Raw genomic sequence first — 25,673 nt, 5'->3', positions numbered from 1 at the left:
ATTCTTTTTTTTAAGTTTATTTTTACGTACCTTGCCTCAAATTTAAGTTGATGAACATGTCTGGTTTTCTTTTCCTCCTTTAGGTTTCCTTTTGAATTATCAGCAGTTCCTTCCTCAATAATCCAAAAAGCTGTTTCCTTACATAAAATTCACAAGTAAAACATAACTGTCAATATTGCACACACAGCGTTATCAAGAAAAGCATGTTGGTTGTCACTGTAACAAGCTGAGCAAAGTAACTAATCAGCTTCATGTAGTATTAATGTCAGACATAATATGATTTGCAACGTGCACTATACAGGACTGAATACAATTTGAAACAACAGCTAGTTTTTAGCAGCTGCTTATACTGTCAGTGAATAAAATTTATTACAATCTGACTTCACAGTATGAAAGATTGCTTTAGAAACTACGAGTATATAAAAATGTATCAAACCAAATTTTGTCCATTAGTGGATATGATGTGATTTGAAATGATGCTCCTCACATATTGAATGCCATTTTGTAATATTTGTTAGAAAGAGTCATACTGATGAACAGAGATAGGATAATGAAGAATACTATCAGATATCGTTAGCAATCCTAACTGTTCTGAATCACTGTTGTTTTCAAGAATGGTTGCTGCCTTTAGGAAGTAATAGAGCCCAACTGATATTTTTTCTTTAGCACATTCATCATATAAGATGCGACATGAAAAACCACAACATATTTTGGAAATAAGTCAGACATTCCCCTACTTGGTTTACTTAGCAAGTGTGTCTGCAATGAAAAGTTTAGGATTTGGTTATCAAGTGTCTGATCATATCACTATCATCAGTCAGTACCATTGAACAGTGGCCTAAAAATAAGTAGTCTAACAAGAAATTGTTTGACCTTACCGTGATTCCATGTGATAATCATATATGGAAGCTGCTACTACAACCTGTGGTGTGTTAGTAAAATTTCGTTTTGCATAACTTCAGTCTGTCTTTTAATGCACAAGTAGTCCCGTGCTGCACAGTTCTACAGTATTCTGTTTCTTCATAAAACTTTTACTTGAACAGTAAATTAAATTACTACTTCTCTCTGTTTTCCAGATAATGATGAATTATATCAGTCACTTCTTTAAAGTTTATAAGTCAAAACCAAAGTTTATGTTTGGATTCCATGGTGAATTGTCTCATGATTCATATAATGATGTGGGAGCAGCTGATAGGGATCTGCTCGAAATGATGAAGTCATTGCATAGAGAAGGCCATCTTAACAACACTGTATTTATCATCATGAGCGATCATGGCCACCGGTAAGTTTTGATCTTACAATTATTATTATTATTATTATTATTGTATTCATTGGTATAAGAAATGCTACTTTAATGTATTTGCAAGCATTATTCACATCTTAACAGAAAATGAGCAGTATATAGAATTGGTAGATGATAATGCCAGCGTATCTTGATGATTGGTGCAACGAATTCCACTGTTTAAGATTTCATACGGGATGGCATATGCATAATAAAACACACAATACATAATAAAAATGAATATTCAAATCTTTGGCCAACCACCTTTACACCCCCTATCATTGGGCAGAAGAAACAGTGACTGATTGTAGATAATATTTCAATGTCAGGTCCGTCAATTGACAGTTGTAACTGCTGAACATATAGGAAAATCAGTCAGCTGTGTCTTGCCTAATACTGTTATTGTATTTCTACAGCTTTAGTGAAATAGTAGTTAGGCAGTTCATAACTTTATCAGTGAAGTTGGTTTTAGTGTGAAGTACATTAACAGATCCTCTGTGTTGAATTGAACATACATCATGTAATTCAACAGCTTATTACAAGCTACAAGAGCTTCTGATAATGCAGAACTCCTCAGGATTTTAAGTGATTACAAAGTTTACACTGAGGTGCTGTACTCATTGTGTAGTGATATGCACATATACAGATGGTGGTTGTAACGCATACACAAAGTATAAAAGGGCAGTGCATTGGCAGAGCAGTCATTTGTTCTCAGGTGATTAAAGTGAAAAGGCTTCTGATGTGATTATGGACACACAATGGGAATTAACAGACTTTGAATGCACAGTAGTAGTTGAAGCAAGAACATGGGACATTCCATGCGGGGAATTGTTAGAGAATTCATTATTCCAGGCTACATATTGTTAAAGGGTACTGAGAATACCAAATTGCAGGCATTGCCTCTCACTATGGACAATGAAGTGGTCGATGGCCTTCACCTAGTGACCTAGGGCAGTGACATTTGCATAGAGTTTTCAGTGCTAACAGACTGACAACACTGTGTGGAATAACTGCAAAATCAGTGGGGGATGTATGACGAACATAATTGTTAGGACAGTAGAGTGAAATTTGGCATTGAGGGCTGTGGTGGCAGACAGCCGATGTGAGTGCCTTTGTCAAACAGCACGACATCGCCTGCAGTGTCTCTCTTGGGTAAGTGATCATATCGGTTGGACCCTACACAACTGGAAAACCATGGCCTGGTCGTATGAGCCCCTATTTCAGTTGGTAAGAGCTGATGGTAGGGTTAGAGTGTGGTGCAGACCTCATGAAGCCATGGAGATGAGTTGTCAACAAGGTGCTGTGTGAGCTGCTGGTGGCTCCATAATGGTGTGGGCTGTGTTTGCATGGAATGGACTGGGTCCTCTGATCCAAATGAACTGATGATTGACTGGAAATGGTTATGTTTGGCTACTTCGAGACCATTTGCAACCATTCATGGACTCTGTTCCCAAACAATGGCGTCATGTCACCAGGCCACAGCTATTCACGATTGGTTTGAAGAACATTCTGAACAATTCAAGAAAACAATTCGGCCATCCAGTTTGCCCAACATGAATAACATTGAATATTTATGGGACATAATAGAGAGGCCAGTTCATGCACAACATCCTGCACCGGCGACAATTTTTCAAGTATGGATGGTTATAGAGGCAGCATGTCTCAATATTTCTGTAGAGGAATTCTGACTTGTTGAGTCCATATCACGTCGAGTTGCTGCACTATGTTGAATAAAAGGAGATTCAACATGATATTGGGAGGTATCTCATGACTTTTGTCACTTCAGTGTATATTTGTTGTCTATCCTGTATCTATAGAAGAGGACTCGATCCTTACAGTGAGTGCAGGTGTTACAACGATACTCTACACATAGTTCAAAAATCTGGATGTAAAATATTGCTTTCTTCAATGATTTATAACATATAAAGTTTATAAATTCCATTATTACATCATGTTACATGTAGATGTTGTCCAAATGGCAGTGCCATGTTCAGATTTTTTTCTCCCTGATCAAGAATGGTGATCCACATTTTGCCTCACACTCAGTCCCCAGTCAATGAAAATACATATTGATTATCACATAGAAACAATTTCTTTAGAATTTTTCAGAGGGATATTGTGCAGGATACAGGATACGTGGCTTATACTAGTTTTTATATGAAGGACATGTGCTGCATTTACCTGATTGCAGCTTTTTGTATTTACGCGTATCACTGTTTTCTTTTAGTGTTTCTGCAGTAGATACATACTTAAAATACAAGGCAGTAGTTCAGTGAATCATTTCTGAGATTTTCATGAAGATGGGTGTGACTTTGGTTCTCTTTCTATCCTGGAAATAAGAAGCCATCTCGATCCATTGCCTGAGAGCAGAAAATGTTTGTACATTGTTGACCAGTTACTATTGTGTGCTAATTAACTGCAGAGGAAGAAGGAATGCTGGAATTTATGGTCCATCAGTATGACCAGGATTATAAAGTCTAAGAAACCAATTAGTCAATTCCAGTGTCAGTTCTGGAGATAAACAATCCTTGACAGTCTTACTGTGTGGAGATGCCAATACAACAATCACTACTTTATCAACAACACATCATGCATTCCATATGTACCCAACTAAGCAGTTGAAGCTCTGGTAGCTGAGTTCACATGCAGATTTAATTTGAAGATTTCAGAAGTGTGAGATGGAGTGCAGTGGCATCAGATTAGTCAAATTTGGGAACAGTGAGCAAATTTTGTTGTGTTGCCAAACTTTGGATCACATCTCACATACCTTGCTTTTTATGAACATCTAACATGTGTACACTGACATTAAATGTAGTTGTAACTGAAGTGATTTTGCAAACGGACAAATACTCAGCAATAGTATATATTTCTACAGGAGACAATAAATGAAACAAGAGGTTCAGCAATGGCATTAAACTAGCTACTGCTTGATTTTCAAGTTTGCTTGATTTTTAAGTTTGGTAACAAATTGTGAATTGGACTGTTAGCCCGAAGGGTCTGATTTCTACCAGTCCATTACTAGGGAGCCAAGGCAATATAATATTGTTGTTATCCACTTTGCTTAATGCCGTAAATTAGTAAATTGTAGTAACTGATAACTGATGCAAAACACAGTCTTGACTCTGTTGAGAATATGGATTTATGAGTCTGCAGTTCACAAATGGTTCACACAGACAGTGAAACACTAATTTTAAGTTAAGTTATTCGTGAAGCCAAGGCTACAAACAGTTGTACAGCAGGGAAAAAAATTATGTCTCAGAAGCAAATGTTCTTAGAAAGAATAAAGTAGGAATTGCCAATTCTACACTTCAGAGTTTCAGGGGATCAAATCAGGGAATGTTTTAAGACATAAAGCAGCAGGTTGCTCAGTGTGTAAGAGAGAAACTCAACTTTTGATTACTTGAAAAATTATCTGAATGAAAACTCTGGAGATAGTGCAGTTTCCTGACCCTGTGTCTCACAGAATTCAAAGCAAGTACAAACTGGAGCATAACAATGATGAAAATGGTGACACATACATTATGCTGCAGAACAAAACTAGTCCAACTTTCTGTGGTTTTTAACGCAGAACTACTTGCGTATCAGTGTTGTATATTCTATCTGAGAAAGCACCATGACTGGTTGCAGTGGGTAGTGTTAATTTATTTCAGCAGCTCTTAAGATTATTGGTGAACAACACAACCAGCCACAATCCTAAACAGAAAATCTCCATTGGCTGCCCTGTGTTATTATGTGTGGGTGGTTGCATCATTCACCAAAAATCCTTAATGGCCACAGAGTTCACAAGGTACAGCATGGATAAAATTAAATAGCTCTTAAGATGCTTTTTATCAGTAAAACAGTTTGTAATTGTAACTCAGCAGAACACATTAAAAATAATAGTTTCTCCTGGAGCCTCTTCAAAACAGGATTTGGGGGGAGGGGGGGTTTGCAGCGCATCTTATATTCAGGGTCATCAGGTAAATATGACACATTCTTCAATCTTGAAGGGCCTTTCACACTATGTGGAAGCATTATATCCTTGGACAGTTTCACAAATGGGGCTTCTGAGGTGGTTATCCAAGTCTCAGCTTCTGTGTTGAGACTGATAAATCGCCCCGTATGATTCAGCAGCATCTACTTGGTCCATAATGTATATGGCTTATTCCTAACTCCGAACATGATATAAGTCATGATCATAAGAAACCAACTATTGATTATGTCACACCACACAGTTTACAGAACATACAAAAGACTGCCAGCCAGAGCCAGTACATGGCTATATAAGAAGTATTTGCTTGCCAGGGGCCACTTGCTATTAGCTGCAGGCAATAGAAGCAGCTGACCAAGGTCAGTGGCCTGTGGTGGGAGCCCAGAGCACCCGAATAGTGCTCTACTCAAATGAACACACATATTGACATGTGTTGTAGTGGTGGTGGCAGAGGGAAAGAGCAACCATATGCCAGCATCTCCACAGCATGCTGATGATTGGTACACCTATATTGTTTGAACTGGTTGTCCTGGGCATGAACAGTTTCCAGTCAATATCAACCAGCGAGTTGGGGTGGAACTGGCACAAATGCAGACATGCGTGTCTTCTGCCCCCTCCAGGAGAGCAGGCGGACAACCCTGGCACTCCATAGCCAGGGATCATGTCGATGTTGGACTCCTCTCTATGTGCCATGAGATGGGGAGCCACGATTTTTGAAGGTAATGAAGGCAGCACCAGCCGGTGGACAGTAGACACCTGCATCACTGTAGGATCCGCTGGCATTGGAGGTAACTGTGGGTCTGCTGATGAAGCCCCAGTGTTCTTTCCCATGAGAGAAGGCACCACAAGGGTGTCAAGAGGTTGAGCCGTGTTGTCTGTGCTGAGCTGGTCCACTGGTGGGGCAACTGGAGACCAAGTCGGGAAGGTGGATGCTCATAGCCCAGGTGGCTTGCTGCCACAGCTAACTGCGATGCCAGTAGAAGTGACACCTGCACAGTGGTCTCCAGGGAGGCATCTGCGCCCACCCAGGGTGTAGCTGAATGTAGTGGTGTGCCACAAGTCACTTGTCAGTACACGCCATGAACACATATCAACTGCTGTGACTGTCGATGACACCTGGAATCTGACACTGGTGTTGTCTGAACCCTTGGGCCCAGACTGGAGTTCTGGGCACAGACTACAATGACATTGGTGCTATTGCAGGATGCCTGTCAGGCAGCAGGAGATGGAGCAGTGTCATCAGCTGCCAGTCATGCAAGAATTTGGCTGGCCTCTTGACCCCAGTTGAAGTCGTTTTGTAAGAACTGAGAAAAAAACATAAGGTAGGTCTTCGACCCAAAAAAAAAAAAAAACAAAAAAACGGACTGCAACTTGACAGACGCATTAACTGTGGAAGACAAAACAGTGAACAAGTGAACAACATAAAGGAAACTCGGAAAAGGCACCAACAACCAATAACCAAAACGTGTCTATAAAAGGTCCAGTGAAGTCAATATCAATTCTTTCGCAAGGTAGTGTGGGCACTGGCTAAGGAAAAAAAAAACTGTTGATTTGAATACACGCGGCAAGCAGCAACCAAGTGCTGTAAATTGCAATCAGTATCGGGTCAGAATGTTAACCAATTGTTTAGTGATTATAACTCTGCAATGACCTTGATGTAACAGGCTGAGAACCTCCCTATGCAACATTGTTGGAATCACAACACAGGGAGTACACCCTTCTGTTGACAAGAGAATGACACCATCTGACAGGGAAAGACGATTAAGAAAAGTGCAGAGGTTCCACAATGGGTAGGATGCGTAGACTGGTAAATAGTCTGGCCTTCTGTGTTGTATCATGCTCACCACTTGTTTCAGCACTGGGTCTGGAACTACTGCAGATGCAATCCTGGAACTGGTAATGGGGGAATGATTAGTCTTTCATGCTTCTGTGTTAAGTTGAAAACATGAAAGTTCTTCCTGATCAAACAATGGACCGGATGCTATGGGCAGCTGAGAAAATGCGTCTGCTTTAGCGTGCTATGATGTGGGGCAGAAATGGGTCTTGTAATGATATCTCAACAAAAGTAAGGCCCAATGTTGAAAGCAATTAGCGGCTTTGTCAGGTAAAGCAGCAGAAGGGTGAAACAAGGCAACTAAAGATTTATGATTTGTGACTAAGTGGAATTTTGTACCATATAAGAATACCTAACTTTTTTTAAAGACATAAGCAATTTCAAGGGCTTCTTTTTTGATCTGTGAATAGTGCTGCTGAGCTGCGTTCAGTTTTTTGGTTGCAAAACTGATAGGTTTCTCAGTTCTGTCAGCATGATGGAACTGCCCCCACCCGATACTCTAATGCATCTGTGGCTAAGAATAAAAGTCTTCCAGGTTGGAAGACGACAGAGCAATTTGTTTTAAGTTGCACAAATGCATGCTCACATGCCAGAGGCCTCTTGAAATGAATGTTTTTACAAAGAACTGCTGCAGATGATTAGCCGGAGTGGCTACACTCACAAACCTGTGATAGTATGCTATTTTACCAAGGAACACCTGTAGTTCCTTCAAATTAGTCTGATGAAGTAAAGCCATAATGGTGGCGACTTGCTGTTCTTAGGGTCAAACACTTGTCTGGAAATTTCATGACTGATATAAAAAATTCAGGGTTGAAAAACCAGTGACTTAGTAAGATGACATTAAGGCCTCCATTGTGCAAAACAGAATGGAGATCACATAAGTGTTCTCCTGTTGTAGCATTTGTTACTACAAGATTGTCAAGATATTTGATGCAGCAACGAGCATCTGCCATAAGTTGCTCCAGAAGTGTTGAAATATAGCCAGGGTATCAGCCACTCCAAACATTAAACAGTTATATTGGTAAAGACTGAAAGACATGTTCACTACAAGCAATTGTTTCGATGCACCAGTTAATGGAACCTGCAGGTAAGTCCCAGCTAAGTACATTTTGAAGAGAATTGGCTCCTGGCTAATTTTGCAAGTAATTGATCAGCTTGAGGCAGAGGCTAAATATCAATAACAGACTCTGCATTTACAGTAACTTTACAGACTCCAAAAAGTTCAAGCTGACGCAAGGGTTTTCTTACAATCACTGATGGTGTAGACCACTCACTTCTTCAAATCAGTTGAATGATGCCGAGTAATGTCAACTGATCCAATTGGGACTTGACTTGTTCACAAAAGGACACAGGTAAGGTCCATGCATAAAAAAATGCGTACAAGCCAAAGGTTTAAGCTTGATATGTGCTATGAAGTTGTTTGCACATGCTAATCCCTTAGAAAACAAATCTGAAAATTCAGAACACAATGAATCTAGTCTTGGTAAGGAACCTGATCTGATACAAGATGCACAGTGTCAGTAATAGAAAATTCAAAAGCAAGGAAAGGATCTAACCCGAACAAAATTTCAGTATGAGGGTGACACCTGAACTGCCAACCTAGCCATGAATTTTTCCAAGTTGGCTGTCATAATCTGCTGTTGCCAGAGATGTAATTTTGTGATAGGATGGATTACAGATTTGTAAGCCATGGAAGCAATAGACTGACCGAGAATGAGAAGATGCTGTTTATTGTAGCTTACCAGATGGCGTTTAACATGAGTCAATGGTGGGGAGTCCAGCCTTGCATATGTTTGAGAACTGAGGACTGAAACAGCTACTTCAGCGTCCACTTTCAGTGATAATGATTTGTTCAGAACAAACACTTCAATATAGAGCTTATTCTGCCCTGCAGATAATGATGAAATATAACGAATGTAAATGTCCATTTGTTCTGAGGAAGGCTAGAAACAACAGATAGGTGCAATGTGGCCTTTCTTGTGACACTTGGAGCATGACATTCACCGCCTGGAGCATGACTCTCATGTTGCACAAAGCAAGGGGGTATGACAGAAGTGCCACACTGGTTCCTCATTGTTGCTGATAGGTTTGTCCATTGCAGCTAGGTTTACTGGTTTGAACAGCATTGAATCCCTCTTCGTTCAGGGAGTTTGTTACCATGCACTGATGTGGTTCACTATCAACAATGGTGACATCACCCTATCTTCGATTTGGTGGCCCACAGCATGAGAGACTTCAAAGGACTGAGCAATATTTAAAGCTTCTTCCAAGGACGGATTCTCACATCGAAGGGCTCTCTGATGAACTTCCTTATCAGGTGCGAGATAGATGATCACATCTCTAACCACAGAATCTGCATAGGAATTTTTGGAGGCTTTAATTGTAAAGTGACAGTAAATATTCAAACCCTGCAACTCTGCTGCTCAAGCCCGATAAGGCTGCTGCGGCTGCTTGTGGTCCTGGTAAAATTCTGCACAAGTAGCAAAGGCATGGTTGTGCTTATGTTGATAAGAAGACGAAAAACTATACATTTAAACAAAAGTGAGGGAGACTGGTTCCTGCAAAGGGGCTACTTGATACAACTGGTATGTGTGAGGAGGAATCCATAATAAAAACAAAACCTTAAAAGTTTCTTTGTCTGTTGTCCTAAGTGCAACAAAGTGCTGACAGAGCTGTTTTCCATAAGTTTCTCAATCTTCAGAAGAGTCGTCATACAGCAGAAACAGTAGATGGTGCACTTGAAATGGTGACACCTGAACTGCCAACTAGCCACAAATTTTTCCATGTTGGCTGTAATAAGCTGCTGTTGCCAGAGATGTAATTGAAGTAGCACATCCATGGATAAGTTGCTTGAAAAATGGTCACTGAAGTTGAGCACATGAAAGCTCTGCTTGTCACCAATTGTGTTCTAACTCCAAATATGATAGAAGACATGATCCTAAGAAACCAACTAGTTATTAAAACATGAGATGACAGCATAAGTACAATACAATTTAGAGAACATAAACAACACTGTCAGCCAGGTCTATTACATAGCTATATATGAAGCATTTGCTTACAGAACTTATTACTGCATGTAGCCAAACCTGTAATCCTAAACAGAAAGTACTCGTAGACTGCTCTTTGTTGTTCTCAGAATGTATCCTCAAGATGTGGTTTCTCAGTGAAATATCAACATTTTGCACCAATAATATGCAGTCTTGAGGGCATTGGATCTTATGACATGTAATCATGCCATTAAATTTCTCACATGTTCAAACTCCGAGTGCTGTTTGAATCCTCCATAGTATGTACCCAGTTGATAAACAAGTCCAGGTGGATGACGACACTTCCTCCACTTATAGGGACTGTGAAAGGAGCTGTCAAGGTGGATGACGACACTTCCTCCACTTATAGGGACTGTGAAAGGAGCTGTCATTGTAAAGTCCTGTACAGCAAGGTGCGGATGTTGTTATGGGTGACCGGTATCCTCTTTCTCCAACACAAATGCACACTTAGAATAATATGGTTCTTTATTTACATGAACATTTACTTAACTTGAATAGAGTCCATGTATTGAGGTACAAACTCGTCAGTAATAGTCCTCTTGTTGACAATATTGGTAATCATGCTATTACAAACTTAAGTCTCAATGCTAGTCCCACTATAGACACCAATCTGGCCACTATGTACTATCATAACCTGCATTGAGCTATACCAGCTCCTTGGGTATACTGACAGACATCAAACTGGAAGAGTGAGTCAGTGAGGCCCTCCAGCCAGTGGCAGCAGCCTAAATACTTGCTGTTGAGAGGGTGCTGGCAGCATGTTGCTTGTCGGTGTGTCTCTGGCTTCTCTCGTGATAATGCTTGCTTGATCCAGCAACTACTAATTGATCTTCACGTCGTCTTTGCTGATTGATGTGCTGGCGACAGCTCACACCAACACATTCCTCCTCCCCCGAAATGCCGCTCTGTTTTGTGTAGGGAGGATGTGAATGACAACGGGGAGTCCCCCCAGGGCGCTCACCACTCTTTGGCAGGTTCACAGGTTCATGCTTGGCTACCAAGGGGCCCCAGCCTTTGCAGCATTTTTTCCCTTCTGTGCTGCATGTCTATGCTTTGGCTATTCTTTTCCCCCTCCCTTGGGGAACATGCCTGGGGTGTTATTGGGAATGTTCTGCATTGTCTGTCGCTGACGTAAGAACAGTCTCACCATCTTTTTTTCATTCCCTTTTCCTTTCTTTGTATCCATTCTCCTTTTGTTCCTCTGCTTCGACGTTTGAGGTTTCTCTTTTCCTTCTTCCTTCCTATGTGTTCCTGAAGGGGGCCCCCAGTTGGATGGAGTGTGCCATCAGAGATGCTGCCAATCATGGGGAATTTTCTTGCAATGAGTCAATCATCTACAAAACTTAATGAGGCTAGTGATTCAGAGACCCTTCCTCATGGTCTCACGTACTGAAGACGGCTAGTTCTTCGCCATGGTAAATCTGTTTATTATTCAGGAAGGTGTTGATGCAATTGCCAGCCCTGTGAAATCCTGCTCTCATTTATGGAATGGCACTTTGCATTAGGAGACTACTTCTGATTCTCAAGCACAACAACTGTTTGCTCCCTTGCTTCTCCACAGCTACCCTGTTCGCGTTGAGGCCCATAGAACTTTGAATTCTTCCCATGGTGTTATTTACACTCGGCTGCTCGATGGTCTCACCTACATTCCGAACCCAATGTGCTGCTAGCATTGTCATCATTTCAACCACTCTAGAATGTCTTGTTGACATCAAGCCAAATGTATAACCTGTGGTAGGGATACGCACGAGGGCAATTGTCTGTCCCCTTCTACCCACTGTATCAACTGCAGTGATGGCCATGCTGCATCGTCTCGGGATTGTCCCATGTATCTTGATGAGTGGGCTGTCCAAGAGATGTGGGTAAAGGAAAAAGTGCCTTACCCAGTCACTCACAAGTTATTGTCTTGTTGCAAACCCTGTGTTCTCCCGTCTGGCGCTTCAGATCTGTTCTTGATACCCCTAGCTCCATAAAAGACATGCAACCTCAAATTCAGCTCTGAGGTTGCGAAATCACCCAGTGTCAAGGTAGCATCACCATCCCCCCATCCAGCTGTGTAACAGGCCATCAAGGTGTCAAAGCCACCAGCTGAGCGTCATCCTCTTTGCTATTGCCATTAACCCTACAATGGCCTCTCTCCTGCCAGGCATCTCTGGCTCCCTTTTTGTTGACAATTTTGCCGTATATGGCAGTTCTCCAAGGACCTGTCTCACTGAGCAGTGTCTTCAGCGATGTCTTGATTGTCTTTACTCCAGGAGCATTGACAATGGCTTTCGCGTTTTCACTGACAAAACCGTCTGTATGAATTTCTGGTGGCACAAATGGTTTCTCCCAACATCTTTACATCTTGGACCTGTTGCCCTTCCGTTTGTTGAAAGCGCGAAGCTCCTGGGGCTCATGCTTAATAGGAAACTCTCTTGGTCCTCCCATGTGTCTTACCTGACAGCTCATAGTACGCAGTTCCTCAGTGACCTATGTGCCATCAGTGGTACTTCCTGGGTGCCTATCGAACCACCCTCCTCCATGCATACTGGTCTCTTGTCTGTTCAGAACTCGACTATGGATGCTTTGTTTATGCATCTGCACGATCATCCCTCTTATGATGTCTTAACACTTTCCTCCATCGTGGCACCTGTTTGGCCACTGGTGCCCTTTACGCTAGCCCAGTTGAGAGTCTGTATGCTGAAGCTGCTGAACTACCTCTGTCCTACCACCGTGACTTTCTCCTCAGCAGGTATGCATGCCGTTTGTCTGCCACGCGTAGCCACCCATCCTGTGCTGCCTCCTTCTTCATTGATTCCTTTGATCACCAGTATAGAGTGAGTCCCCCTTCCCTGCTTCCCTGTTACCTCCTGGAGTCCGCTTTCGGCACTTGCTACGGAGGCTTAACTTCACATTACCTACAACATTCCTGGTAGGTGTGAACCCTTCAGGACCTTGACTTCGTGAAGCAGTCATGTTAAGCCTTGGCCTTCATTCGCTTCCTAAGGACACTACTCCAGCCTCACTTTATCGCCTTCAGTTTCATGACCTTCACACGCAACTTTGCGATAGTACCTTTGTATACACTGGTGGTTCTCGGACTGACCATGGAGTCGGGTGTGCCTTCATCATTGACACCCATGTCTTTCGATATTGGCTTCCAGCACACTGCTCAGTATTTACAGCCAAGCTGTTCACACTGTCTCAGGCCATGGAGTACATCTGGCGACATAGGCTTTTCAATTGTATCCTCTGTTGAGACTTCCTTAGCGCCCTTGAAAGTCTGTGTGCTGTACACTGCCGACCCCTTAGTGCAGTGGGTCCAGTAAAACTGTCACTTGCTCTTTCTTGATGGAGCCAGTGTGATGTTTCTGTGAGTTCCTGGTCATGTTGGTCTGCCAGGAAATGAGGCCACTGACGCTGCTGCCAAGGCTGCAGTTCTCGTACCTCAGCTGCTAGTTCCTACATTCCCTCTGATGTTCTCTGTGTTGCTGTCTGTCAGGAGGTGGTGTCACTTTGGCATTGCCAGTGGTCCTCCCTTCATGGGAATAAGTTCCGGCTAATTAAGCCTCTCCCAGCGGCTTGGACAACTTCCTCTCGGCCCTCCCACCAGGAGGAGATAATTTTAACTAGGCTGTGTATTGGGCACTGCCTTTTTAGCCATCGTCATTTGATAAGTGGTGCTACCCCACCACTTTGTACACATTGCGCCCAAGTTTTAACTGTCCACCACTTGCTGATGGAATGCCCATTTTTTAACCATTTATGTTCCCGCTTGGGTTTGCCATCTAAGTTATTGGACATTTTAGCAAATGACATGCGGGTTGTCGACTGAATTTTACTTTTTATCTGCCAAAGCAATATGGAAAAGGCCATTTAATTTTTAGTTTTGGACCTCTGTTTCTGTAGGGTGTCTTTTTTAGCCCTTTCTCCATGTGCCTGTTTTTAGCTGTCTTCTCTTATGTCAGTTGGGACTGAGTATAGTCGTTTTTTAACTCCTATCTGTCTTTGTGTTCTATAGTTTTGACTTGGGCACCTATGACCCCAGTTGTTTTTTGCACCCTAAAGCAAAACAAGACAACAGGGGATGGGGAGGAGGGGGGGGGGAGGGCAGGACCCTGGATGTAGAGATGAGCTGGCGGAGCTGTGACTGTGGAGGATGACGTACTCCCGATCGTTACCTGCCATCTGGCTTGCGAGGCAACAGGAACATCCTCTGGAAAATTACTGCCAGAGCACACATCCAGGCCCTCCAGGGCACACATCCAGGCCTGAGGGCATGTCTTGCAGTGTTGATGGCGGCAGCGACAATGGGTCCAAGTTCATTGGGTTGGCAAACAGGGATGTTGGGAGTGTGAGCGAGGGTACATCATCCATTTGCTCCTCCTGGAGTGCCCCAGTGGCACCAGTGGGTGGCTGCAAAGGCTACACATTCCCATGAGGTCGTGAATCTGGGGAAAGCAAAGTAGCAGAATCACAGGCAAATAACATGCACGAATTTGGTTCTGGTGGTGGCACTGCTAACCATCGGGACCTACAATCAAGTACATATTCCTGTCTCATGCCTTTTCGCAGTGCCCGCAGTTGCCATAAACCTTGAAAAGAGCAAGACTGTGTGGCGCAGAGCGATACTTGTGGACCATTGGTGGTGCCAGATGCTGCGTTGGGTGTAGCAGCATCCAATGGTAGTGACCATGTAGAAGTTCTCCTGGTGATGGTGCATCTCGTGGGAGCGATAGGAAGCAGGAAAGAATTTCAGCACTTGTTCCTGTGTGTGGATGGTGCGAACGAAGTTGGCCACCTGTTGTTTAAAAGTGCGTACGAAGCGTTTAGCTTCTCTGTTGGACTGGGGGCGAAATGGAGCTCTTGTTTGGTAACAAATGCAATTTTTTTTTCTCAAAACTGTTCAAAATCACGTGAAGTGAACTGTGGTCCATTGTCCAACACAAGTACTTCCAGCGAACCTTCTATGCATAATATCGAGGACAATGCTTGAATGGTGCTACATGATGTGGTAAAGCCATAGGCACGGCACCACTATGAGCCAACGAGTGTTCCAAAATGGCCCTGCACAGTCAATGTGCACTCATTGTGATGACAATTGAGTCTTAGGCCAAGCTGCGAGTGTCTGTGGTGGAGTGGATTGGTTTTCTGCACATGTATAACACTGTGACATCTGTTCAATGTGGACGACCATGCCCTGCCAAGTACAGTGCCATCATGCTAACTGTTTAATGTGAACAGTTCTTCAATGTCCTTGATGCAACAATTGCAATGCACCCTTTTGCAACACTTTGATAATAAGCACATGCGATTGTCCACTGTCATTTGGAACTAGAATCACAGCCTGTTGTACTTAAAGGTTATGCCGATGAGCCAAGTATCGGCACACAACAGAGTTCTGGATACAGTTCAATGAACGAGGTCAAGGCATGCAAATGTAATGCAACAAAATCTTGAGATCTGGGTGTGCTTTTGTGGCCTGCACAATTTTTCTGTAGTGCAAGGGAAAAGATTCCAGCAATTCAGAGTCCTGCACATCGATTTAGCAACAAGATGTGGCAGATGCATCAAATTCAAAGTCTGGGCCTGTTGGAGTGCAAGACAGGGCATCTGCATTGCCATGCTTTGCTGTAGGTCTGTACACAATTTCATACTGATACTGTGAAAGCAACAAAGCCCAAAATTGCAATTTTTGAGCAGTGCATGTAGGAACCGGCTTTGGTAGATGAAAAAAAGACTGCAAAGGCTTGTGATCTGTCACTAAATAGAACTTGTGACCAAGCAGATAGTGATGGAATTTTGTCACACCACACACAATAGCGAGGGCTTCTTTTTCAGTTTGTGAATAATATTATTGAGGTTGAGTTAAAAACTTTGAGGCAAAAGCAATAGGTCTGTATTGTGCCCCAATTCTGTGCAAAAGGACAGTACTGATTCCATAAGAAGAACTGTTGACTTGCAAAACTACTAGCTTGGCAGTGTCAAAATGCATTATACACCTGTCACTAAGCAAAGTATTTTTGAGTTCCTGAAATGCATCTTGACAGTCTTTAGTCTACACAAAAGGTACATTTTTGTAACACAAATGATGCAATGGAGCTATGATCTGAGCGGCATTCGGTAGGAACTGTCTCGTGGTCGCGTTCTTGCTTCCTGAGCATGGGCTCCCGAGTTTGATTCTCGGCGGGGTCAGGGATTTTCACCTGCCTGAAGATGACTGAGTGTTTGTGTTGTCTTTATCATTTCATCATCATTCATGAAAGTGCGAGATTGGACTGAGCAAAGACTGGGAATTTGTACAGGCGCTGATAACTGCGCAGTTGAGCACCCCACAAACCAAACATCATCATCATTGGTAGGAACCGAGTGTAGTATGTTGTCGTGCCTAGTACCAACTGCAGTTCAGACACATTGTGAAGAACAGGCAGGTCACGGCCTGCATGCAAATGTGATTGGTGGGGATGCTCACTCAGACTGTTTATCACATAACTAAAGCACTGTCGTTCAGTTTGAAAAAAGTCACACTTTTCGAGACAACACTTGAGTCCTGATTCTGACAACACTCAAGAAAGAGTATGCAAACTGGCAACGTGTTCCTCTGGTGTACGACCTGAGACAACAATATCATCAAGATAGTTTGAACAAAATGGCACTTTTGCTGTCAGCTGTTCAAAGTAACATTGAAAAATGGCTGGAGTGGAAGCACTGCTGAAGAGCAAACACAAATACTTGAACAGTCCTAAGTGTGAATTTACAATAAATGCTTTTTGAGTTTATTCAGCCAATGGAATTTGCAAGTAGACACTACACAAATCTATCTTAGAAATTGAACGTCCTGCATCAAGCCTGTCCATGAGTTCTTCAGGGCGAGGTAATGGAAAAGTGTTGACTACTGCCTGTGGGTTGACTGTAGACTTGAAGTCAACACAAATGTGAATGCAACCATAAGGCTTAGGCAACAAAAGCAACAAAATGAGAGGACTTGCCCTTGAATGGAATGGAAGCAATTACGCCATTATTGCGCAATTCTTTCAATTCACTATCTACTTTGCTTCTTAAAGCAATTGGAATGGGCGTACCCGGAAAAACTTATGTTGTGCACTGTCTTTCAATGTAACATGCACTGTAAAGTTATTAGATTTTCCCATTCCTTCTGAAAATAATTCAGGAAATTCCTTAAGCAAGCTAGCTACACTGTCTTTTGGCCCAAAAGTCCAAACAAATCCTAAACTGAATATGTTCACACTGTATCTTCATTTCAGCGCAGTAAAATTTACTGCCCTAGTGTGAGATTTGTAAGTAGCAGGCAAACTGCACTGTCCAAGCACTGGAATTTCCTGTCCATTGTAAGCAATTCTAGATTTAGAAAGGCATGGTGAGCCTAACTGTTTGTATGTGGCATGATTGAGCAAAGGTACTGAGGCACCTGTGTCTAACTAAAAGTTCACACAACAGCCAGCAATTTGTAATGAGACAAATTGTTCGTTAGAACATTGTTGCACAGCACTAGGGCGAGAAGGCACAACCTTAATCTTACTTTTGTCAGAAGCTGTTGTACGTTTTGAAAAAACAGTGTTCACTGCATGCACATGAGCCTGTTCTTTCTGGGAGCAGGCAAAATTGGCTTTCTTGTACCGTTGCAAACAAACTGCTTGGAAATGGCCTTTTTTTCCACACATGTAACATGCTGCATTACGGGATGTGCAGTTCTGTCTGTTATGGCGAGCAAAACATGTAGGGCAAGACTTTACTAAATTCACAGGTTTGTTTACATGTCTGTGTGTCTGCCCACAAAGTTGTGTACACGCTTGTTGTTGTGGCTGCTTGGGGTGGATGGGATCAAGGGGTGACTCAACCTGACAAATTGGGGCTTGGTCAGACTTCTTGGCCACTATGGCTCCCAAGGCATATTGCTCCAAGGTTTGCAGTACTTGAGGAAGTGATGGATCAGAGTGCTTTATGATCTGTTCCTGTATTCTGTCATCTGGGACATTGAATGTTATTGCCTCGCAGATCATTAAATCATTGTAAATGTTGCCACAACTACACTTAAATTTATACTTCCTAGTCATACCCGTTAATTCTGTGTACCACTGGCTGTTCCGGCTTTTTCTGCAAGAACTAATTTCTAGCTGCAGCTACCTGGACGTGCTGGTCACAGTATTGAGTTAATACTGCGATTACTCAGTCATAGCTTGGGAGACACGGTTGGGAATAATATTAATATTAATCAGAACACTGGGGACCCTGCAGTTTAAAGGAAGTATTGTAACTTTATAGTATCTTGAACATGATGAACTTGACAATGTGCTTGTAACTGAGTCAGGTATTGGAGCCATTCCTCTTCTGTGTCCTTAAATTGCCGGGACTGTGGTATACTGGTTGACAGCACTTGTTGGGCCGGTTGGCTGGTCAGTTGTGTTTGTGTGGCAGACACAGCTTGTGCAGCCGGTGGTTGTTGTACAGTCATTGGCAAGGTTGTGATTTGTTGGTTCTGAAACTGAAAAGCTTGCATTAGATCCATCACACTGGCCATCTGCGAGTGAGGCACAGGGGGAGGGGATGGGGAATTCATGGTTTACATGAATACATTATAGCAAAAAACAAGCAAAGCTTCTGAAAAGAGAAATTTGATTAGTTTTGCAGCTTCCCTCCTTGAATACATGCAAGAACACAACAAATTAGTAAATAGAAACACTTGAACATGAGCACCCCTGCAATACAAACACAAGAGAAACTAGACAAAATCTTCAGCCAAGTTGATTATCTTGGATCACCATTGAATTATCCTTGTTCGCCACTGTAGTATCCCATCCTCATTGTCACTGTAGAGTCTTGTACTGCAAGGAAGCAGCAAGGGAGAGGATGTTGTGACGGGTGGCCGGTATCCTCTTTCTACATCTACATCTACATCCATACTCCGCAAGCCACCTGACGGTGTGTGGCGGAGGGTACCTTCAGTACCTCTATCGGTTCTCCCTTCTATTCCAGTCTCGTATTGTTCGTGGAAAGAAGGATTGTCGGTATGCCTCTGTGTGGGCTCTAATCTCTCTGATTTTATCCTCATGGTCTCTTCACGAGATATACGTAGGAGGGAGCAATATACTGCTTGACTCTTCGGTGAAGGTATGTTCTCGAAACTTTGACAAAAGCCCGTACCGAGCTACTGAGCGTCTCTCCTGCAGAGTCTTCCACTGGAGTTTATCTATCATCTCCGTAACGCTTTCGCGATTACTAAATGATCCTGTAACGAAGCGCGCTGCTCTCCGTTGAATCTTCTCTATCTCTTCTATCAACCCTATCTGGTACGGATCCCACACTGCTGAGCAGTATTCAAGCAGTCGGCGAACAAGCGTACTGTAACCTACTTCCTTTGTTTTCAGATTGCATTTCCTTAGGATTCTTCCAATGAATCTCAGTCTGGCATCTGCTTTACTGACGATCAACATTATATGATCATTCCATTTTAAATCACTCCTAATGCGTACTCCCAGATAATTTATGGTATTAACTGCTTCCAGTTGCTGACCTGCCATTTTGTAGCTAAGACACAAATGCACAGATGGATTAATACAGTTTCTTATTTACATTATCATTTACTTCATTTGAATAGAGTCCATGTATTGTGGTACAAGCTCATCAGTAATAGTTGTCTTGCAGACAATATCAGTGCTCTTGTTATTACAAACTTTAGTCTCACTATTAGTCCTGCCATAGGCACTAATCTGGTCGCTATGTACTGTCATAACCTGTGATGAACTATATCTGCTCTGTGAATATACTGACAGACACCAAACTGGAAGAGTGAGTCAGTGAGACCCTCTGGTCAAGAGAGTGTTGGTGGCATGTTGCTTGTCGTCATGTCTCTGGCCTCTCTGGCGATAGGCATGTTTAATCCACCACAGACTAATAGATTTTCACTTCATCTTTGCCAGCTGGTGTGCTGGCGACAGCTTACGCCAACACAGTCATTGTATTGTTAGCCAGAAAAAGTGGGAATTCAGAGAAATGGTGCAGTCAAGAATACCTGCATCACAGATTCTGTGGCACTATGCACTGCCCTGATACATGCAGGAACCTTACAGTTGAGATTCAGAATTGTAAGTCTTTGGGAGAAAGAGTGGTTAGGGATGAGGAACAGGAAGGTATGGTCAGTGAAGTCAGCAATTCAAGCGTGCTGTTCCTCCTGTCAGTCACTGAGGCAAGAAGAAGGAATTTTAATATCCTTAAGGATAGGGACTGTCCAGTGACATAAGGATCCTTCCTCTGGCATATAGTGGTTTGCTTCTATTTAAGTATGTGAATGAGTAGCATTGAAAATGGAACATTATAAGGCAGACCTTGCTTATAGATTAACCTTGCAGTTTTAAGCATTTTAACCACATTCATCAGAAAACATTTTACTAATGTTGCTGATGACTTCAGTTCTTAGTGCCCTAATATAACATAACATCACCACCATCAATAATAAAGACAACAACAAAAGCAAATGCACACAACAGAGAGCGTAGTGCAGAACAAATAAAACACCCTTCATGTGCTACAATGGAATGAGAGTGTCATTGTACTGGATAGCAGGTGCACATAAATTATGGGAAATGAGCAAGGTGCAGTATGTGCTTTTATACTGTTGAGAAGAAAAGTCACTTATCAGCAGGAGAATAAGTGGCTGGAGGTACAAACGATCAAATTATGCCGACAATCCTTTATAGTAGGTGTCTTTACAATCATTCAGCTGGAAAAATATGGCTTCTGGAAGAAGTCTGGAGACATAAAATTGGGAGAGTATGGAGGCCATAATCCTTTAGACATGGTTTCATCAACAAATAATTTGTTTAATAAATGATCTGTGTCATTAGATGTGTGGAAATTGGTACTTTCCTGCTGCAGCCAACAACAGTGTTCGTCTGCTTTAAGAATCAAAATAAACTGTGTAATGGCATCTTGATAAGTAACAATGTGCCCTATAGTTTTAAAGGAAATAGGGCTCACTGCTCAACAACACAGTATGGCAAACATCACTCCAGTTTTCTGATAGTGCAAGATTTTTCATGAAGACATGTCAAACATCAGTTAACTGTATTATTCTGTTCTGACTATTGAAACCCCATCATGGACGATTATATAATCCAATCCTGTGCTTCCATGAATGCCAACAGATGACCAAAACATTGCATAATACAGTGATTATAAGGCCATTGAAGCATCCCTGAATATGGAAGTAAATAGGATTATAAAAAAAGGGAGGAAGGTTTATCTGTTTAAAATCTGCCTCCTATTACTCTTGCTAGACTACCTAACAGATCAAAACAGAAATTTCTGTTCTGACACTGACAATGTTGAGTGTTTGTGGAAAATGTTAAAGACAATCATGAAATGCGTTTTAGACAGGTACGTGCAGTAAAACTGTGAGGGACGGGAAAAACCCACCGTGGTTCAACAACAAAGTTAGGAAACTACTGCGAAAGCAAAGACAGGTTCACTGCAAGTTTAAACACAGCTAAAACCTCTCAGACAGAAGCTAAACGATGTCAAAGTTAGCGTAAGGAGGGCTATGTGTGAAGCGTTCAGTGAATTTGAAAGTAAAATTCTATGTACCGAATTGACAGAAAATCCTAGGAAGTTCTGGACTTATGTTAAATCAGTAAGTGGATCGAAACAACATATCCAGACACTCTGGGATGATGATGGCATTGAAACAGAGGATGACACGCGCTAAGCTGAAATACTAAACACATTTTTCCAAAGCTCTTTTACAGAGGAAGACCGCACTGCAGTTCCTTCTCTAAATCCTCGCACGAATGAAAAAATGGCTGACATCGAAATGTGTGTCCAAGGAATAGAAAAGCAACTGAAATCACTCAACAGAGGAAAGTCCACTGGACCTGACAGGATACCAGTTTGATTCTACACAGAGTACGCGAAAGAACTTGCCCCCCTTCCAACAGCTGTGTACCGCAAGTCTCTAGATGAACGGAAGGTTCCAAATGATTGGAAAAGAGCACAGGTAGTCCCAGTTTTCAAGAAGGGTTGTCGAGCAGATGCGCAGAACTATAGGCCTACATCTCTGACATCGATCTGTTGTAGAATTTTAGAACATGTTTTTTGCTCGCATATCATGTCATTTCTGGAAACCCAGAATCTACTCTGTAGGAATCAACATGGATTCCGGAAACAGCGATCATGTGAGACCCAACTCGCTTTATTTGTTCATGAGACCCAGAAAATATTAGATACAGGCTCCCAGGTAGATGCCATTTTCCTTGACTTCCGGAAGGCGTAAGGATACAGTTCCACACTGTCGCCTGATAAACAAAGTAAGAGCCTACGGAATATCAGACCAGCTGTGTGGCTGGATTGAAGAGTTTTTAGCAAACAGAACACAGCATGTTGCCCTCAATGGAGAGACGTCTACAGGCATTAAAGTAACCTCTGGTGTACCACAGGGGAGTGTTATGGGACCATTGGTTTTCACAATATATATAAATGACTTAGTAGATAGTGTCGGAAGTTCCATGTGGCTTTTCGCGGATGATGCTGTAGTATACAGAGAAGTTGCAGCATTAGAAAATTGCAGCGAAATGCAGGAAGATCTGCAGCGGATAGGCACTTGGTGCGGGGAGTGGCAACTGACCCTTAACATAGACAAATGTAATGTACTGCGAATACATAGAAAGAAGGATCCTTTATTGTATGATTATATGATAGCAGAACAAACACTGGTAGCAGTTACTTCTGTAAAATATCTGGGAGTATGCATACGGAATGATTTGAAGTGGAATGATCATATAAAATTAATTGTTTGTAAGGAGGGTGCCAGGTTGAGATTCATTGGGAGAGTCCTTAGAAAATGTAATCCATCAACAAAGGAGGTGGCTTACAAAACACTCGTTCGGCCTATACTTGAGTATTGCTCATCAGTGTGGGATCCGTACCAGGTAGAGTTGACAGAGGAGATAGAGAAGATCCAAAGAAGAGCGGCGCGTTTCGTCACAGGGTTATTTGGTAACCGTGATAGCGTTACGGAGATGTTTAGTAAACTCAAGTGGCAGCTTCTACAAGTAAGGCCCTCTGCATCGTGGTGTAGCTTGCTGTCCAGGTTTCGAGAGGGTGCATTTCTGGATGAGGTATCGAATATATTGCTTCCCCGTACTTATACCTCCCGAGGAGATCACAAAGGTAAAATTAGAGAGATTCGAGCATGCACGGAGGCTTTCTGGCAGTTGTTCTTCCCGCGAACCATACGTGAGTGGAACAGGAAAGGGAGGTAACGACAGTGGCCTCCGCCACACACCGTTGGGTGGCTTGCGAAGTATAAATGTAGATGTAGATATAGATACTTTTCTTTATCTGGTGCCTTCAATTTCTGCACACTACAAACATAACATGCATTAAATTATAACATCTGCATTGCTTTCTGAGCACTACCATACAAAATCTAAGACTGGACAGACAGGTTCTTTCAAACTTATTGAGTATGAACACAGCATCACATTTCTTACCATAGCCCGCTTGGCATCCATCAAATTGGCAGGTACCCCCATTCTCTTCTCATCTGCAGTGGGTAATTAATATTTCTATTATTGAATTGTTTTGGCGTTACAGAATCTTGGTATTTACCCCAAAATGTGTCTACAACACGTGCATACAAATTACTGGTAGAATACTATTCAAAAATGAAAACTCATTACTCTTGGGAAGACAACATTTTACCAACCAGTAAACTGCACAGTACTACATATGTGTGATTTGTACCCATTACATTGGGAACCCCCCCCCCCTCCTCCCCCATGAACCCTGGACCTGTGTGCCTCAGTGATATAGATAGCTGTACCGTAGGTGCAACCACAATGGAGGGGTATCTGTTGAAAGGCCAGACAAACAGGTGGTTTCTGAAGAGGGGCAGCAGCCTTTTCAGTTGTTGCAGGGACAACAGTCCGCATGATTGACTGACCTGACCTTGTTACATCAACCAAAACGGCCTTGCTGTGCTGGTACTGTGAATGGCTGAAAGCAAGGGGAAACTACAGCCATAATTTTTCCCGAGGGCATGCAGCTTTACTGTATGGTTAAATGATGATGGCATCCTCTTGGGTAAAATATTCCAGAGGTAAAATAGTCCCCCCCCCCCCCCCCCTCCCCCTTAGGATCTCCGGTCGGCGACTACCCAGGAGGACATCATTATCAGGAGAAAAAAAACTGGCATTCTACGGATCGGAGCGTTGAATGTCAGATCCCTTAATCAGGCAGGTAGATTAGAAAATTTAAAAAGGGAAATGGATAGGATACAGTTAGATTTATTAGGAATTAGTGAAGTTCAGTGGCAGGAGGAACAAGACTTTGGGTCAGGGGAATACAGGGTTATAATACAAAGTCAAATAACGGTAATGCAGGAGTAGGTCTAATAATGAATTTAAAAAAATAGGAATATGGATAAGCCACTACGAACAGCATAGTGAATGCATTATTGTAGCCAAGATAGACACGAAGCCCACACCTACCACAGAAGTACAAGCTTATAAGCCAACTAGCTCCGCAGATGATGACGAGATTGAAGAAATGTATGATGCAGTAAAAGAAATTATTCAGATAGGTAAGGGAGACAAAAATTTAATAGTCATAGGGGACTGGAATTCGATAGTAGGAAAAGGAAGAAAGGGTGAATATGGACTGGGAGTAAGGAATGAAAGAGGAAGCTGTCTTGTAGAATTTTGCACAGAGCATAACTTAATCAAAGCTAACAATTGTTTTAAGAATCATGAAAGAAGGTTGTATACATGGAAGAGGCCTGGGGATACTGAAAGTTTTCAGATAGAAGACAGAGATCTACGAACCAGGTTTTAAATTGTAAGACATTTCCAGGACTCTGGCCACAATTTATTGGTTATGAACTGTAGATTAAAATTGAAGAAAATGCAAAAAGGTTGGAATTCAAGGAGATGGGACATGAAGGTTGTAGAGTGTGTTAGAGAAAGCATAAGGGATGGTTGACAAGAACAGGGGAAAGGAATACAGTAGAAGAAGAATGGGTAGCTTTGAGAGGTGAAATAGTGAAGGCAGCAGAGGATCAAGTAGGTAAAAAGACGAGGACTGATAGAAATCCTTGGGTAACAGAAGAGATATTGAATTTAATTGATGAAAGGAGAAAATATATAAATGCAGTAAATGAAACAGACAAAAAGTAGTACAAACGTCTCAAAAATGAGATTGACAGGAAGTGCAAAATGGCTAAGCAGGGATGGCTAGAGGACAAATGTAAGGATGTGGAGGCATATATCACAGGGGGTAAGATAGATACTGCCTACAGGAAAATCAAAGAGACCTTTGGAGAAAGGAGAACCACTTGTATGAATATCAAGAGCTCAGATGGAAAACCCGTCCTAAGCAAAGAAGGAAAAGCAGAAAGGTGGAAGGAGTATATAGAGGGTCTATACAAGGGCGATGTACTTGAGGGGAATATTATGGAAATGGAAGAGGACGTAGATGACGATGAAATGGGAGATATGATACTGTGTGAAGAATTTGACAGAGCACTGAAAGACTTAAGTTGAAACA

The 25,673-nt window shown here is 42.2% G+C and overlaps 1 protein-coding gene across 2 annotated transcripts in view; it reads left to right on the top strand.

Moving 5' to 3' along the window:
• LOC126161922 (uncharacterized) overlaps nt 1-25,673 on the top strand; it is a 270,341-nt gene that overhangs the window by 193,625 nt on the left and 51,043 nt on the right. For both annotated transcript variants that reach the window (XM_049918094.1, XM_049918095.1), the window contains exon 9: nt 1,077-1,282. In XM_049918094.1, coding sequence (XP_049774051.1) covers nt 1,077-1,282 — 206 coding nt within the window. The remainder of the gene's footprint in view (nt 1-1,076; nt 1,283-25,673) is intronic.

Source organism: Schistocerca cancellata, chromosome 2 (assembly GCF_023864275.1).
Source record: "Schistocerca cancellata isolate TAMUIC-IGC-003103 chromosome 2, iqSchCanc2.1, whole genome shotgun sequence".
Taxonomy (NCBI): Eukaryota; Metazoa; Arthropoda; class Insecta; order Orthoptera; family Acrididae; genus Schistocerca; species Schistocerca cancellata.
Note: the sequence above shows the minus strand (reverse complement) of the source record. Positions and strands in the feature narration are given on the sequence as shown.